At 55.9% G+C, this 15,493-nt stretch overlaps 1 protein-coding gene across 1 annotated transcript; it reads right to left on the bottom strand.

The window, feature by feature from the left end:
* Positions 1–5,720: 5,720 nt before the first annotated feature.
* Positions 5,721–12,280, bottom strand: SLC29A1 (solute carrier family 29 member 1 (Augustine blood group)). Its single transcript, NM_001003367.1, is given in 12 exon segments — positions 5,721–6,433; positions 6,771–6,970; positions 7,361–7,446; positions 7,707–7,815; positions 8,029–8,126; positions 8,779–8,857; positions 8,989–9,086; positions 9,186–9,320; positions 9,628–9,767; positions 9,882–10,084; positions 10,203–10,284; positions 12,221–12,280. Coding segments are annotated over 12 exon segments (1,371 nt in total). The 5' UTR covers positions 12,250–12,280; the 3' UTR covers positions 5,721–6,321.
* Positions 12,281–15,493: the final 3,213 nt, after the last annotated feature.

Raw genomic sequence — 15,493 nt, 5'->3', positions numbered from 1 at the left:
CAGGCAGGGAAGGGGGGGCGGGGTTCTACCACAAACAACCCTGACCTACTTAGCCATTCTGCTGGTCACCTGACTCGCCCCAGGGACAAGTCACACCCTAATGTACAGTTCTCACCTGGCTGGATTTCTGGGCCCAGTGCCCGCGTGGCCCACCTGCACCCAGATAAGGGATGTGGTGGTGCTACTGGGTGCCGATGCCTAAGAACCCGGAGGGACTCAGGTTAGTTAGACATCAGGAAGGACTTTGCTCCTTTCATCTGGGGAGGATTACATGGGAGTTCCAGATCCTGGGAAGCTTGGGATCCTTGGGTATGTGAAAAGAACTGTCACGGGATCCCCGGGTGGCTCAGCGGTTTAGCGCCGCCTTCAGCCCAGGGCCTGATCCTGGAGACCTGGGATCGAGTCCTGTCCCACGTCGAGCTCCCTGCATGGAGCCTGCTTCTCCCTCTGCCTGGGTCTCTGCCTCTCTCTGTGTGCCTCTCATGGATAAATAAATAAAATCTTAATAAAGAGAGAGAGAGAGAGAACTGTCTGGAATATTTTGAAGGCAGGGGAGGAAGGTATACCAGGCTTGCATTACAGTGCCACACCATCACAAGAGGCTTTGTGTCTCCACCCCCTTCACTGTCTGGGAATTCTCTCATCTCTCTGTGTTTGTCTGTCTCTCTGCCTATCTGATAGTAAGAGAAAGAGAGAGAGGCAGAGCCTTGTATTTACCTGGTGCCTTGTGGTCTATAAAATATTTTTCCATCCTTTAACACTCTAGCTTCCGTTGTTTTTTGGTTTTGTTTTTTAAAGATTGTACTTATTTATTCATGAGAGACACACAGAGAGAGGCAGAGACAGAGGCAGAGGGAGAAGCAGGCTCCATGCAGGGAGCCTGACGTGGGACTCGATCCCAGGACCCCGGGACCCCAGGATCACGACCTGAGCTGAAGGCAGACCCTCAACCACTGAGACACCCAGGCCCCGCCCTCCCCCCCCCCCCCCCCCCGCGCGCATGGGCACAGCAACAGCCAGCACCGCATAGGGTTCCTGGACGGCGGCAGACCCCCAGATGCGTGAGACGTGAGCAGGGTGGCAGGTGAAAGCAAGAGCTGCTGTTCACTACTGGGTCCGGAGTTTCACAGCCCCAGGGGTAGGCCGTGCAGGTGTGCCCATCCCTGCTTTACGGAGGAGTGGCTCCGGGACGGCAGAGGTTTCCTTCAAGGTCACCCGGGCTTAAGCGGAGCCGGTCTCAAGAGGCCCAATCCGGTCTCCTAAGCGCCGGGCGGCACGCGGGACCGCGACGTGTCGTTACCCCCCCCCCCCCCCCCCCGCGGCCGAGCGGACTCCGCCTCCCGCTGCTCCGCCCAGCCCCGCCCTGCAGCCCTCACCTGGGCCGCGCTGCGCGGGCACCCACAGGCGACTCGCACCGGGAAGGGCTGGGCTGGGGGGAATCGAGGTTTGGTTCTGGCGGGCTCCGGGGACTGGACGCGGGAAGAGCAGCGGCGAGCCGCGTGGATGCGGACGGGAGCGCAAGCCTCGGCTCATCCTAATGGCCTCTTGGTGCCTTGTGTCTCCAGGGCAGTCCTGCATCCAGGCTCTCCCGCGGACTCCCTAAATCACCTTAGTAAGTCCATACATCTAAGTCACCGTTTGAAGAAGTCACCCAGCGGTTTAGCGCCGCCTTTGGCCCAGGGTGTGATCCTGGAGACCGGGAATCGAGTCCCACGTCGGGCTCCTTGCATAGAGCCTGCTTCTCCCTCTGAGTGTCTCTCATGAATAAATAAATAAATAAAATCTTAAAAAAAAAAAAAAAAGGAACAAGGATCTGAGCCCAGAGGATGGGACTCGTCGGGGGTCACACGGCTGGTATCTGGAAGGCCCAAGATGGAATCCTAGGCTCTGAAACAGCATCCACCCCATCAACAGGCCCAGAAGGCATCCCCACCCCAATTTGTGGGGTCTTGCTGACTCACTTGCCCAGCAGTCTGGGGCCAGAATGCCGACTGGCTCATTGACAGGGAGCGCCAGGACTGCCAAGGCTATGGGGAGATCTGAGTGAGCACCTCCTCTCTTGCAGGGGACCCACACAGCAGCTAGAGCCCAGCTAGGACAGTGCCATTGGTGGGATGGGTTGGGGAGGCGCCAGGTCCACAACTTGCCCTAGAAACCGCCTGGCCTGTGTCAGATCTACAGGCTGGCTGACTTCCCTCCAACTGCCACTCTTCATGTCCAGGCTCCGGTTTCAGGCAGAAAGCTCCGCTATCTCTTTGTAAAGTGATTCTGCAGTTCTCGGCTCATAACCATTGTGAATCATCATCCTAGTTTCACATTCCAACTATTTGTCTTCCCCATGAATGGAGTTTCCCCTTCAAGCCCCTCACCTGTTATACCTGCCCTCACTGTGCTCTTTCCATATTCACCTCAAATAAGATATATAGTCCAGTTCATCAGTTATACCAGAGGCTTGACTTCTATTTTTTAAGGAGGACTGCTGATTTTACTGGGGCTCTTAGCCTTTCACAAGTTTAAAGCCCCATCAATTCACCATGTAAGAGCAAACACAAGGAAACGTGTGTGTTGCAGTGCCAACCACCCTAGGGAGGCCAGCATACAGACTGATGTTTTAAACAATGTCACACGGAAGGCAGGTGATGGCCAGGTCAGGTCATGGTGAACCTGAGGCTGATTGTCATGCTCAGCCCTCCCACACCTTACAGGAAGCAAGTGCTAGGGACAAAGTGCTGAGGCCTGACAGTGGAGGCCTGCCTCCTATCCGTGGTGTTGCCTTCAGAGCACCTGTGTCTGGAGCCATCACTGCAGTTGGGTGGGCAGGAGAACTGGGGGCTATGTTTTCTCGCCCCCACCTTTCCTGTCTTCAGGTGAAGACTTGAGGTTGGGAGAATAGAAAAGGGTGTGAGACTGCATAATTTTAGCATTTGCATTAGAAAACTTTTTTTTTCCCCTTTGGAAAAATTAGTAATTTTCTTCAACATCTACTTGAGTACAGGGGGATCTGGGTGGTTCAGTGGTTGAGCATCTGCCTTTGGCTCAAGTTGTGATCCAGGGTCCTGGGGGTGCTGGGATGGAGTCCCACATTGGGCTCCCCATAGGGAATCTGCTTCTTCCTCTGCCTAGGTTTCTGCCTCTCTCATGAATGAATAAAAATAAAATCTGTAAATTAACAAAAAAATCTTTTGAGTACAGAAAAGAAGTAATGTGGGCAACCCAGGTGGCTCAGCAGTTTAGCACCACCTTCAGCCCAGGGCGTGATCCTGGGGTCCTGGTATCGAGTCCCACATCAGGCTCCCTGCATGGAGCCTGCCTCTCCCTCTGCCTGTGTCTCTGCCTCTCTCTCTCTGTGTCTCTCATGAATAAATGAATTTTAAAAAAAGTGATGTAATAACCGGTTTCCCTCTCCTTAAATCATTGCTGGGGTCGGGAGAAATCTACTTAACACCCATTTCTATCCCTTGAGCACCAGCAAGGAAGAGTGCCACCACACAGCTGGGGCCAGGTATGTGAAGACTGTGTGGAGAGGGGGGATGTTTTTAGTACCTCTGGGAGGCAAAAAGGAAGGAAACATTTCCCGAGTATCTCTAGGAGCTAGGAAAAGCACTTGCAGCTGAAAGAGCACAAACAGGAGTAGAATATAGACCCTAGGGACACCTGGGTGGCTCAGTGGTTGATCACAGAGAGTGGTCTCTGCCTTTGGCTCAGGGTGTGATCCCAGGGTCCTGGGATTGAGTCCCATGTCAGGCTCCCTGTATGGAGCCTGCTTCTCCTCCCTCTGCCTATGTCTCTGCCTCTCTCTTTGTGTCTCTTTTGGATAAATAAAATATATATTCTTAATTTTATTTATTCACGAGAGACACACATACACACACACACAGAGGCAGAGACACAGAGGGAGAAGCAAGCTCCATGCAGGGAGCCTGATGTGGGACTCGATCCCAGAACCCCAGCATCGGGCCCTGGGCTGAAGGCAACTAAACCGCTGAGCCACCCGGGCTGCCCAAATAAATAAAATCTTTAAAAAATTTTTTTTAAAAATGTAGACCTTATCTTGCAAAACAGGAGTTCTGTTTAAGTAGCTGGAGTACAGTTACGAGCATGATAAAACTTAGGTCACAAAGCTATCAAATCTGAGGTGCAGAAGGGGAAGGAATTGCATAAACTAGCTGTCCTTGCTGGCAGTGGTGGGAGATCAGGAAATGCTTGGAATACTCTGGAGAGAGACCAATGTAACACTAAGTTTGGTTCTGGATTATTCTGTGGCCATGTGTGGGATGGACTGAGGGCATCTGGGCTGGAGTCCTGAAAGAGCAGAAGGCAGTGGAGGGACCCAGGGAAGACACAGGGTCCCTGAAGGGATCTTGGTGCCAAGGAGCCCAGTAGGACTCTCAGGTTGGGGATGCGTGGGTGGCTCAGTGGTTGATCATCTGCCCTTGGTTCGGGGTGTGATCCTGGGGTCCTGGGATCGAGTCCTGCACCAGACTCCCTGCAGGGAGCCTGCTTCTCCGTCTGCCTATGTCTGCCTCTGCCTCATAAAATCTTAAAAAAAAAAACAGACTCTCAGGTTGGGGTAGCACAGGAAAGTTAAGAAGGGCTGAGGGAGAGAAGACAAAGAGCACAGGTTTGTTTCAGCCTCGTTGCCAAAGGGCACTGCAAACACTGGAACTTCAGGGAACCCTGCTTTTGAATCCGACAGGAAAGGAGTACCTCATTTTTCCACCGACCTCAGGTATATACCTTGGTTTGACAGGTACCCCTGCAGTACACAGACTCCAGTTCTCCATATAATGATAATTTAACTCCCCCCTGAGAACTTCAGAGCTCTTCAAGTAGCCTTAAAAATGTGCTAAGAGCCCTTAATGAGGCCTGAAACCTTCAATTAAATTAAACTGAGAAACAAAAGCCCTGACAGAGGTGCCAATTTGTAGCTATCTGCTGGTCAGGGATTAGTGAGCCGTCTGGGCTGTAGCCAGGGTCAGTATGTATGTGTGTGTGTGTGTGTGTGTGTGTGTGTGTCCACTCTGGCCAGCACTCTGGTCCCACTTTCAGGAAGAGTCAATTTTTTAAGAAGGGGGGGTCCAGTGGTACGGCTCCCTCCAAACTATAGAAATGATCCCTGAAAGTATAGTCTTTGGTACGGCTCCCTCCAGAGCCACTCTGAGAGTCCCACACCATCCCACCCCTCCCTAGGTGAGCTGAAGAAGGAAAGGGGAGGGCCCAGTTCCAATGCAAGGACACATGGGCGCTGTGAATACCAGGCAGGGGACAACCCTGGAGGTGTGGGAGTGCAGCCAGGGAAGGGGACTGGGGGGAGGAGGGCAGACCAGCTTTTGTAGGTTTATCCCTGAGGCTGAGGGGTGAGGGGTGACGACAGGTGGAGAAGGTGGCAGTGAAGACAAAAGAAAGATGGGGCTCTACCCCCAGTCCTGTGAAATAAGGAATAGAGCAGCAAAGAAAAATGGCCTTTTATCAGGCTCAGCCAGCGGTCTGGGCATCCTGGCTCCAGGCCTGTCCCTCCTCTGTGGCCCCAGCAGGGGGCACTGCAGCCCCTCTGAGGCTAAGAGGACTAACTGCCCCCACCCCCCATCTTTGGACCCAGGCCCAGGGCTGGCGGAGGCTCAGCTGGGTCATGCTCATCCCCCAGATTCAGGCTGCCATCCCGATGCCCTCGATCTCGAGGGTGTGGAGCTGTGGCTGGAGGACACAAGGAGCCGCGGAGAAAAAAAAAAAGATTTATTTTATCAGAGAGCCTCCAAAGGCACCTGGTTTCTGTTGAATATAAAAAAGGGCAGTAAAATGGCAACTGTACAGGTTGTGTGATTGGTAGGAACAAGGCAAGGGGGAGCAGGAGAGGGACATGGAGATGTGGGGGCAGGAGGTACATGGGGAGAAGGCGGGGTGGAAATATCAGATCGGACCTTAGACAAACAGTCCTGGCCCCTAGCCACCCCTGGTATATATACGCAGATGAACAGACAGACAGACAGACACACACACACATATACACACTCTTTCTCTCTGAGCCCAGAAGCTTCTGCTGCCCTGCTCAAGCAGGGATCCTTCAGAGCCAAGGGGGTTGGGGGGTTGAGCAGATGCAGAGCCCACATGCCCTCCCCCTTGATTCTGACCCTCAGGCCCACAATGTCCCCACTGTCCATCCATAGAGGCTCCCTCCTCAGGGCCTGGACACCTGGGCCCAGAACAGGCCGTGAGAAAGCAGAAGCTGGCTAAAAGAGAAAACCTCAGACCACCCTAGCCCATCCCTGAAGAAGAAAGGGGGCAGGAGCAGGTGGTCAGTGCAGTCCTTCTATCCATCCATGGTCACACAATTGACCGGCACAGGAAGGAGAAGACAGCTCCCAGTGCCAGGCCCAGAGACAGAAAGAAGGCCATGATGGCTCCAGCTGTCTCTGCCTCGGCTGGCTTCACTTTCCTAAAGGCGGGAGGGCAAGGCTTCCTTAGAATGGCCCCTACCCCGGCCCCACCTGGAGCATCTGTGATGGGCCGACAGCCGAGCACAGAATTTTGCTGACAGCCATCCTACTTCCCCACCCACCCCCACCCGATCTGGGGGTTTCCCTCCCGGGGGACTATGTCCCCAGGGCTGTCGCCCGTCTTCCTGCATCTCCATCTAGGAGTCTGGGTGCCCCATTCTCCACCACGACTCCTTCACCTCCATGCCCCTGCAGGATCGGGGAGTCTCTCCTTCCACTGGGCGCCCACCACTGGAGCTCTAGACCCTGCCTAGTGCCACCCAGGTCTCCACTCACTTGGGCCCGAAGCACATGCAGAGACTGGCGAGGTAGCCATTGGAGAAGGCGAAGGCGGCCATGAAGATGATGAACCAGGCGTCGTGCTCAAAGACCACAGCCAGGTGGCGGCGGGGCTGGACATTGCACAGCAGCAGCAGAGGCACGAACAACATCCGGGCAAGCACCAGGCTTGGCAGCCAGTGGCTGTCCTTCCCAGGCTACGGAGAGCCAGGGGGTGTATCAGCCTGGGCTGCCCTGTCCTCCTCCACTGGGGCCCCTCACGATGGGAACTGAATCTGGTTACCCCTAGGACATACTGACTGTGAGGGAGCCTCCTCGAGCCTTCTGGAGTGCTAGAAATGTTCTGTATCTCAACCTGGGTGATGATTATATAGGGATGTGCACGCACCTGTGTGTGTGTCTATGCAAGTGTGTGTGGACATTAAGCTGTACATGTAAGACTTGTACAATTTAACTATACGTAGATTTTGTCTTGTTTTGAATAAATCATGGTCCCCTTACCACCATACTTTCTGATTTCCTTTCTGGGGTTCTCAGGCTGAACTCGACCCTCTCACGGGGGCTGGGTGCCCCCATCCCCCACTTACCCATGTAAATATAGCTGTGAGGCTACGGCCCAGCCAGTCAAAGACATTGAAAGTCAAGAAACAAGACACAGGAATGAAGTACTTTCCTGGAAGAAGAGCAGATTTGGGGGGTGGTTATTAGGGCCAGAGAGACAGATTTAGCGACCCTAACCAACCCTCCTGTTGGAGGATGCCTGGACTGTTTCCCCAGCTATAAAATGGAGAAGATGCTTTCCAGCCCAGGGAAGGGCAAATGGGCCAGGAGAGTTGAGTTAGGGAGATAGAAGCCCAAGTTCCCTCTTCCCCCACCCCCAAACCCGCTCTAGCACTGGTCTGTCCCCATCCTGGGAACCCACAGTGTCCTCACCCCAGGCACTGTTGCCCGCAATGGTGGACTGGACCTCAGCGGTTACGGCGGGAAACACTCCAATGGTGACCGTGAAGATGAAGCAGACGGAGAGAGCCGGGACTAAGATCTGGAGAAAAGGATCCAGGACCGTGTCTTCATGGCAGCTGTGCATTAAAAAGCCCAGAATCCCCACCCCCAACAGACAGACACACACACAGGAGAATCCAGGAGAGGTCTCGGGTAGGAAAGGGAGCAGATGGACAGTACACGGGTTGGGAGGGGCACAAGTAGGAGAAAAAGAGGGTAAGGGGCAGAGAGCAGAACACCGTGCCCCACGTACATTTCTGAGGATGGCTCGGATAGAGTGGCTTTGCTGGGTGGGCTGAGAGTTGGGGGCTGGAACTCTGGATTCCTCTTTGTTTCCCACTGGCTCCTCTCCTGGAGGGTGGGGGATGACAGGTTGTGGAAGCATCAAGTTGTGGGTAGGTCAGAACAAAAGGAGGCCACGCCAACATTCCCTGAAAGAGCTGGGGCTAGTTGGGGGTGAACCACCCTGACCCGGGGCACAGCCATACCCTAACAGCCAGCCCAGATCTGCAAATCCCACAGCACAAGTCCCAGGAGCCCTCACCTCTCCCAAGAGCTTCACGTCCTATTATAAGGATCTGAAATTGCTTCCCATGCCACTCAGACATTCAAGGGCATCCAGAATCTCCCATTTCATTTTCTCCAGCCTTTGTTTTGTATTGTTCTCATCACAGCCCCCAGTCCCTCAGGCTTCTGGCTACCAGCAAATTTGGCACGTTCATTCTTGTGCCCTGTGTGCATGCTGCCCCCTGCTGGGCAGGCCACCCTCCACCCCAGCTTCTGCAGGCCTAGTCTGACCTTTATCTTTTTTTTTTTTTTTTTTAAAGATTTAACGTATTTATTCCTGAGACACAGAGAGAGAGAGGCAGACACACAAGCAGAGGGAGAAGCCGACTCCCCATGGGGAGCCTAAAGTGACACCCAATCCCAGGACCCCGGGATCAGGCTCCGAGCCGAAGGCAGCCGCTCCACCACTGAGCCACCCAGGCGCCCCAAGTCTGACCTTTATTAATGAGGTCCAACTTGGTCTCCTGCTCCCCAGGCCCTTCGAACTTGAACTGCTGGTAGTAGCGGTAGAACTCCTACCAAGTGCAGAACACAGGGGAGGTGGATTCAGAGGTGGAAGCTCCAGACCTCGTTTGGGTTCTCAAAACACCAGTGGTCTGGAGCCAGGGACCCTCCACCCCACATCCGGCTTTCTCCATTTGCTTACCAGTCGGGGCAGGACCAGGTAACAGATGATGGTCAAAACAATAACCCCACAGGCTGTGATAAAATAGCCGAAGGCACTTTCTGATAGCTCTGAGCCACCTGTGTGGAGCGGCGGTCAGAGGTCAGAGACTGGCATCGCCCCCTGCCCGCCCGCCCCCAGCCGGCAGGCACAGCAGGCACACAGGCTGCATTACTTACTGGCGATGGCGCAGATCATGGCCGCGGAGGCGAAGAAGCCTGCCAGGCCCTGGCCACTCATGATGGGGGCAGTGTAGCTGGTGGGCAGGAGGCCAGCCAGACCAAACAGGCTGCCCTGCAGGATGGCACCGAATGCTGGTGGCACAAGGTGGGCATCAGCAGGAGAGAGGGAGCAAAGTGGGACTTGCTTCCACTGGGGGTGGCTTGGGGGCCCGTGGGAAAACAGGTCCAGGGAGTCTTGCCATCAGATGGCCCTCTCTGCCCTGACTCCTGGCCCGGGCCCCTGTCTGCTCAGGCCTCTTGAGCCCTGACCATCTGCAGCATCCATTTCCACCACGGGGAGGAATGGGCTCCTTTCCTGGCTGACTGTGGGTCTGAAAGAAGGGGTGGGGGGGCGATGTGGGAAGATCTCTGGCCCAGGTCTCCTCCCAGCCCTGCTCACAGTTAATGAGAACGATCTTGACCATGGTGATGATGAAGAAGGGCACAGCATCCAGTTGCACCTTCACCAGGATAGCAGTGATCAGGAACACCAACAGGATGGCTATCAGGCTGCCCAGGATCCGAACGGACTGGGGGATCCTGCCAAGAGAGGCCGGGAGGCCGAGGCAGCAGAGGGAGGGGCGGTGAGGTGTGGGTGGGGGGCGGCTCAGCCCAGGGAGAGCGAGGGGTCAGGCCAGGGGCCTGGGCGCTCACCTCTGATGCAGGAAAGAGTTAAGGCAGGTGAAGACCAGCAGGGGTAGCATGGCACATAAGGTCATGACATTATTGAAGATGGCGCTGAGAGAGTTCCGCTCTGGGGAGGGCGCTGTGGGGGTGGCTGAGGGCTGGGTGTCCTTGCTCAGCTCAGCAGTGACCAAGGACATATTCTGGGACTCGTCCAGGCGGTTTGTGAAATACTGTGGGATTGCAAACAGAAGCCTTGAGACTTCTCTCCCGGTGCTCCCAAGTACACATCCAGGCCCTGTGTACCCTGGGGACATGGCCCTTGGGAGCCCAGTCCCCCCTAAGTCTCACCTGGGTGGCTGTCATGAAAAAATTCCATGGGAGCAGCGTCCCCAGACCCAGCATGAAGAAGATAAGCCAGACAGCTTTGTACCTGAGGATGGGAGAGGGAAGAGGGGCCAAGTGACCCTCTGTCCCACCCTCCTTCCCAGATCAAACCTAAATTAAGCTCCTCTGGCTCCCCAACTTGTGGGCTCTCCAGGTGTCCCAGGGCACAGGCATCTGTGTTTATGTCCATGGGCCCCAGTTCTCCGATGGGTATATATGGAAAGGGAAGCGTCCTGGGATAGGGGCCAGGGCACGGACAAGTCCACAGGGGGCAGGGGACCAGGAACACAGGACTGAAAGGCCTGGCCAACAGGACCTTGGTTCTCAGCCCCGAAGACTCGGGGGACCCTGCAGGCTTGGGAACCAGTGTGACCCACACATCCGGAGGTGGTTTGGGAAATCCTGCTAAAGGCTGGGGGTAGGCGGGTGAGCAAGAAAGCAAACAGCAAGTGTCTTCCACCCCCACCGGGCAGGATGGAAGTGATTATGCCGTCTGGGCAGGGACTATGTGGCTCCCCAAAGAGGATTTTGAGGTCAAGAAACTCCCAGACCATTCTGGACCTGGTGGGACAGAAGGGTGGGGTGACTCGGGGTGGCTGGGAAGTGAGAGAGCTGTTTTTAACGCCGGCCCAGACAAAACTAGCTTTGTAGGTCACACTGCGTAGCATAGGTCAGGAGGTATGGGGCCATCAGACGTCATGTGGGCCACAGAGAGTAAATAAGTGCCACCTCAGCCGGTAGGGGCATTGCCCCCAGTCCTGCACCTCAGGGCCTGTCTGGGATGGGCCCTTCCTCCCCACCCCCCTGGTCTCCAGATGTGTCCACCATAGCCTCCGGGCAGCCAATGCTTGCTTTCTTCAGACTGGCAGGGACAAAGCCTGAGGCAAGGAAGAAACAGGCCTGGCCGGCCTGGCCTTTCAAGCGGCCTGGCCTTTCAAGCAGGGAGGCCTGAACCACTGCAACTACAGCTCCCACCCCCACCCCAACTCTCAACTTTGAGGAACACAGCTAAGAGCTTGATCCAGAGGCCCAGAATGAAGGGAGAAACTCCTGGCCAAGGCTGCCCAGAACAGATGGTCAGAGTAGGGCTGGGTGAGGGCACCAAGGTGTATAGAGATGGGAGAGGGTCGACGGAACTGCTGTGGGGAGGGGAGGCCAGGCTCTGACAGGCCGGGCAGCCGGGAAATGGAGGAGACAGGGAGGGAACCAAGCTACGGCCTATACTCACTTTGTCTCCTAAAATTCCCTCCAGTCCAAACAAACCCCACCTGGATTTCACAGGCAGGGAAATGGTCCCAGCATGACTAAACTAAGTGCCTGAGGTCACACAGCCAGAAGTGGCCTAAATCTGGACTTCTGGCACAGGGGAACTGGATGGGCAGGGGTGAGGGGATGGGGTTGGATTTTGGACCACAGGCATGGCTTCATCATCAACTTGGGTCCCAGACTCCTTGGAGGGCTTACACGGAGTCAGGGCCTCTCCCGCCGCCAAACACATATGCACAATCATGGTAGTGGGTCTAACTTATAGGCTCCGGGGGCGGCGGAGTGAGAGGAAGGTCAGCTCAAGGACCAGGGTGGGCCAGGGTGATCTGAGGCAGAGGCTCGAGGCCAGGCCTGACAGAGAGGGCAGTTTTGCCAGATGTGCTCTGGAACGAGGGGTGCCGCCAAATATTTCCCCAGAGTGATGGGAGGAGCTGGAAGCTGCTAGCTGGCTGGAGAGCAACAGTGGAAACACTGAGAGGCCAGGGCAGGGCTGCCACCGCCCACCCATCCTGGCCCTCCCCACAGGCACCCCTGTTAAGGTACACAGGGCCCCCGCCCATTAGGCAGACCTGACTCATAGCTACTTTTCTGGGAGGCCAGTCAGCAGTGGAAACCCCAAATTCCAAAGGACACCGCACCCAGCCCCTTGGAGACCCATTTCCGCTCCCCTGGATCTGCTGCCCAGGATCCTCCTCCCCCCCACACCTCCCCCCTACCTGTCCTGAGGCTGGTGACTGGTTGTCATGGTGACAGCGTTCTCGGTCTTGCCCGGTTGAGAGCTCCCTCCTTCTGGCGCTGGCTGGGGGCAGAAGCAGTGAGAGGCCACGTCTTGGCCCTGCTTCCCCATAGGCCTCTTTAGGCTCTTGTAGGGGCAGGCGGCAGGCAGGGCACACAGATTGGGCAAGCTGAAGAGTCCAAAAGGACCCCCTCCTGGCCCTGCCCTGTAGGACTGACTGCTCGATCTGACCCCTGTGGCCAGTGCTCTTGGGCCCCCTGGCTGCTCCGGCTCTACCTGGCTCCCAGCCTGGCCACCGCTATTTTTATCCGGCCGCCGAAGCAGTTTGTAAGCTGGGAAACAGGAGAGTGGCGAGCAGGAGAGGAGGAGGAGGAGGAAGTATGAGCCAGGGAGGGAAAGACTGGCAGAGAAGAAAAAGAAGAGGATGAGAGAGGTCAGGGACTGAAACGATAATAGGAGGGAAGGAGGGACAGGAGGAGGAAAAACAGGAGTCAGAGCTAAGAGGGCGAGGGGAGGGGAGGAGGGAGGGCACAAAACAAACAGATTCTCAGCAGCAGCAGCAGCAGCAGCAGCAGCAGAACCACAGGGAAGAGGACTGAAGCCAGAGATGTCCCTCAACCTCCCCGCCTGCCGCCACCCAGGTCCCTCTCTGCGAGTCTGACCTCCACACCCTCTGGGGGGGCCTCCGCACTCATGCCAAGAGTGGGGCTCTGGGGAGCCTGTCCCCTCCTGGAGGCACCCCAGATTCCAGCCTCCCTGTGGCATTTTAACCTACCTTTCCAGTCACTGCCCAGGGATTTCCTAGTTCCTGGCCAGTTTTCTAGGAAAACACTTAACCATGATGTGGGGACACAGTCCTTCCCATAACTAAGCATGCCCCTCCCCCTAATCTCCAGCCCTGGCCCCAGGGTCACCCCATCCCCCCTTGGTTCCTCTCTGACTCACTCCCAGGCCCCTGTCCTCTTCCCCTTTCTGTGAACAGACTTGGAGAGAAGACTGGAGGAGCAGAGGCACAGGCCAGGCCTGACCTAAAGCTCCCAGCCTCCCTGCTCAGTATCCCCCTCCTGCTTCCCGCTCGTGCTGGGGAGGCATCCTGGCACCAGATGAAACAGCCTTCCCTTTGGATAGCATGGAAAGCCAGGCAGGCGTGTGCTGGCGCATCCCCCACGTGCGGGTCTAGCTCTGAAGCCAGGTCTGCTGTTTGGGGTGAGCACTGGTTTCCCCACCCACCTGGGCCTGGGCCTGGGCCAATACTCACCGGATGCCCAGACTTGCCAGCAGAAGGGTCCGAGCAGAGGGGGCCTGGGCAGTCTCTGGGAGGTGGTCCTAGCTGAGGCTCTGGCAGCAAGCCTTGTCCATGGGCTCCCCCTGGGTAAGGGCGCGGAATGAAGAAAGTGGTACAGGGCGTCGTCTGGGGAGAGAATCCCGCGGGCCTTGCAGTGGGAGGGATCGGCCCCATTCGGAGAAGCCTCTTTTGCACGCGCACAATCAGAAGATAAAAACCGGGAGATAGGGGTGCCTAGATGACTCAGTCAGTTAAGTGTCTGCCTTGGGGTCCTGATTCTGGGGTCCTGGGATCAGCCCGCTTGGAGTGGGGGGTCCCTGCTTCTTCTGCCTGCCACTCCCCACTGCTTGTGCCCTAGTACTTGAGAGCTCACTGCTCTCTCAAATAAATAGATAAAATCTTAAAAAAGAAAAAAAAAAAAAAAAAACGGGAGATAAGAGACCCAGCAGTCTCAGCAGGGGAGCTGAGGAGGCAGGGCAAGTCACAGGTACAACCATTGCTCCAGGTCCCAGCCTGAGACGGGGTGATACATCAGGGCCCTCCAACACCCTCAGTGGCCTTTTCTACTCCTCCCCATAATTCCTCTCAACCCCTCCCTGGGTAAATTCCAGACTCTCCAAAGTCCTCCCTCAGCACCCTCCCCCGCCCGCCAGCCCACACTTGGGTTGCAAGGCAGGGGACAGGAGGAGCACAACTACACACCTCCAGATGGAGGCAGAGGGCTTCTTCCATTCATCTTTTCAAAAACTATTTACTGAGGATCTCTGTTCTAGGCACTGGGGGCTGGTGGTGAATGAGTTTTTCTGTTTTCAAGAAGGATGGGAGCAAGAGGGCTCTACCTCGGTGGGGTGCAGGATGGGAGGCAGTGGGGGATAGGCAAAGAAGGCTCAGGACTCAGATATTCTATTAGGTAGCAGGGAAGGGGAACTCCCAGCTTCACACCTCAGCACATCCCGTGCTCCACCCCCACCCCCCCCCACCTCCACAGGCAAGATTCCTGGCAGTGAAAGAACTGGTATTGCTTCAACCCAGATGGGAGCTGGGGTGGAGAGACTAAAGTATCTTCCCTTCCTTAGTAAAATCTGCCTTAGGCTCAAGAAAGTATTCATTTCTGCCCTCTCCCCCAGCTATACTCCCACGTTCTATTCTGGCTGCAGCAGTCCCCGCCTCAGTCCTGAGCACAGTTCAACTGGGGGCAGGGGGCTCCCTCTGCCCATATCCTGACTTTCAGCCGGCCGCTCAGGTATTTTGTCCTTGCCTGCCTTTGCCCGGCAGCAACCAGGGATTTGGCACCATCAGCTCAGAGCATCTGGTGCCCCTCAAGGTATGCCCTGGCCTGCCAGGATGCAGCCCTGAAAATAACCATCAGATCCAGCACCTCCTCACCTCCAGGCCCCCAGCACCTCCCATGCATCCGAGCTTCTAGACACACCTTGGGGGTAGCATCAAATTCTCTACTCCCTGGGATTGCATGTGGGGCCAGCCACTATCTGCAGATAGTCCCTCTTGCCCTCACAACGGCTCATAAGCTAGTACTAAATTGTCTCCATTGAACAGACCGGCAGGGCTGACAGCTGAGGTTCAGAGATGTTGAGTCACTTGTCTAAGATCACAGGGCTACCGAATGGGTGCGCTGGAATTCCAACTCAATGTGCAGCTTATTCTAACCACCTTTGGGGGTGGGAAGGTAGGTCTAAATGCTGCTTCTCAGCTAGCCCCGTAACTGGGAGATGAGGCAAAAAATAAGGTGGAGGATGAGGTCATCTGCAGCCTGACAAGAGCTTCAGGTGTAAGGTAACCCCCCCCCCCCAAATTACATACACATCCTGACACTGACAGCTCAACAGGCAGGAGGACAAATGGGAACCTACCGAGAGGAAAGGGCAAGGGGCGGCCCCGAGAAGAGTGAAGGGCAAGGCTGAGAGCAGGCTGGACCCACCACTGCTCTCCCTCGGGAAGGAAACCAGG

This window comes from Canis lupus, chromosome 12 (genome assembly GCF_011100685.1).
Source record: "Canis lupus familiaris isolate Mischka breed German Shepherd chromosome 12, alternate assembly UU_Cfam_GSD_1.0, whole genome shotgun sequence".
In the NCBI taxonomy this organism is placed as follows: Eukaryota; Metazoa; Chordata; class Mammalia; order Carnivora; family Canidae; genus Canis; species Canis lupus.
This window is presented reverse-complemented; position numbering and strand designations above follow the sequence as displayed.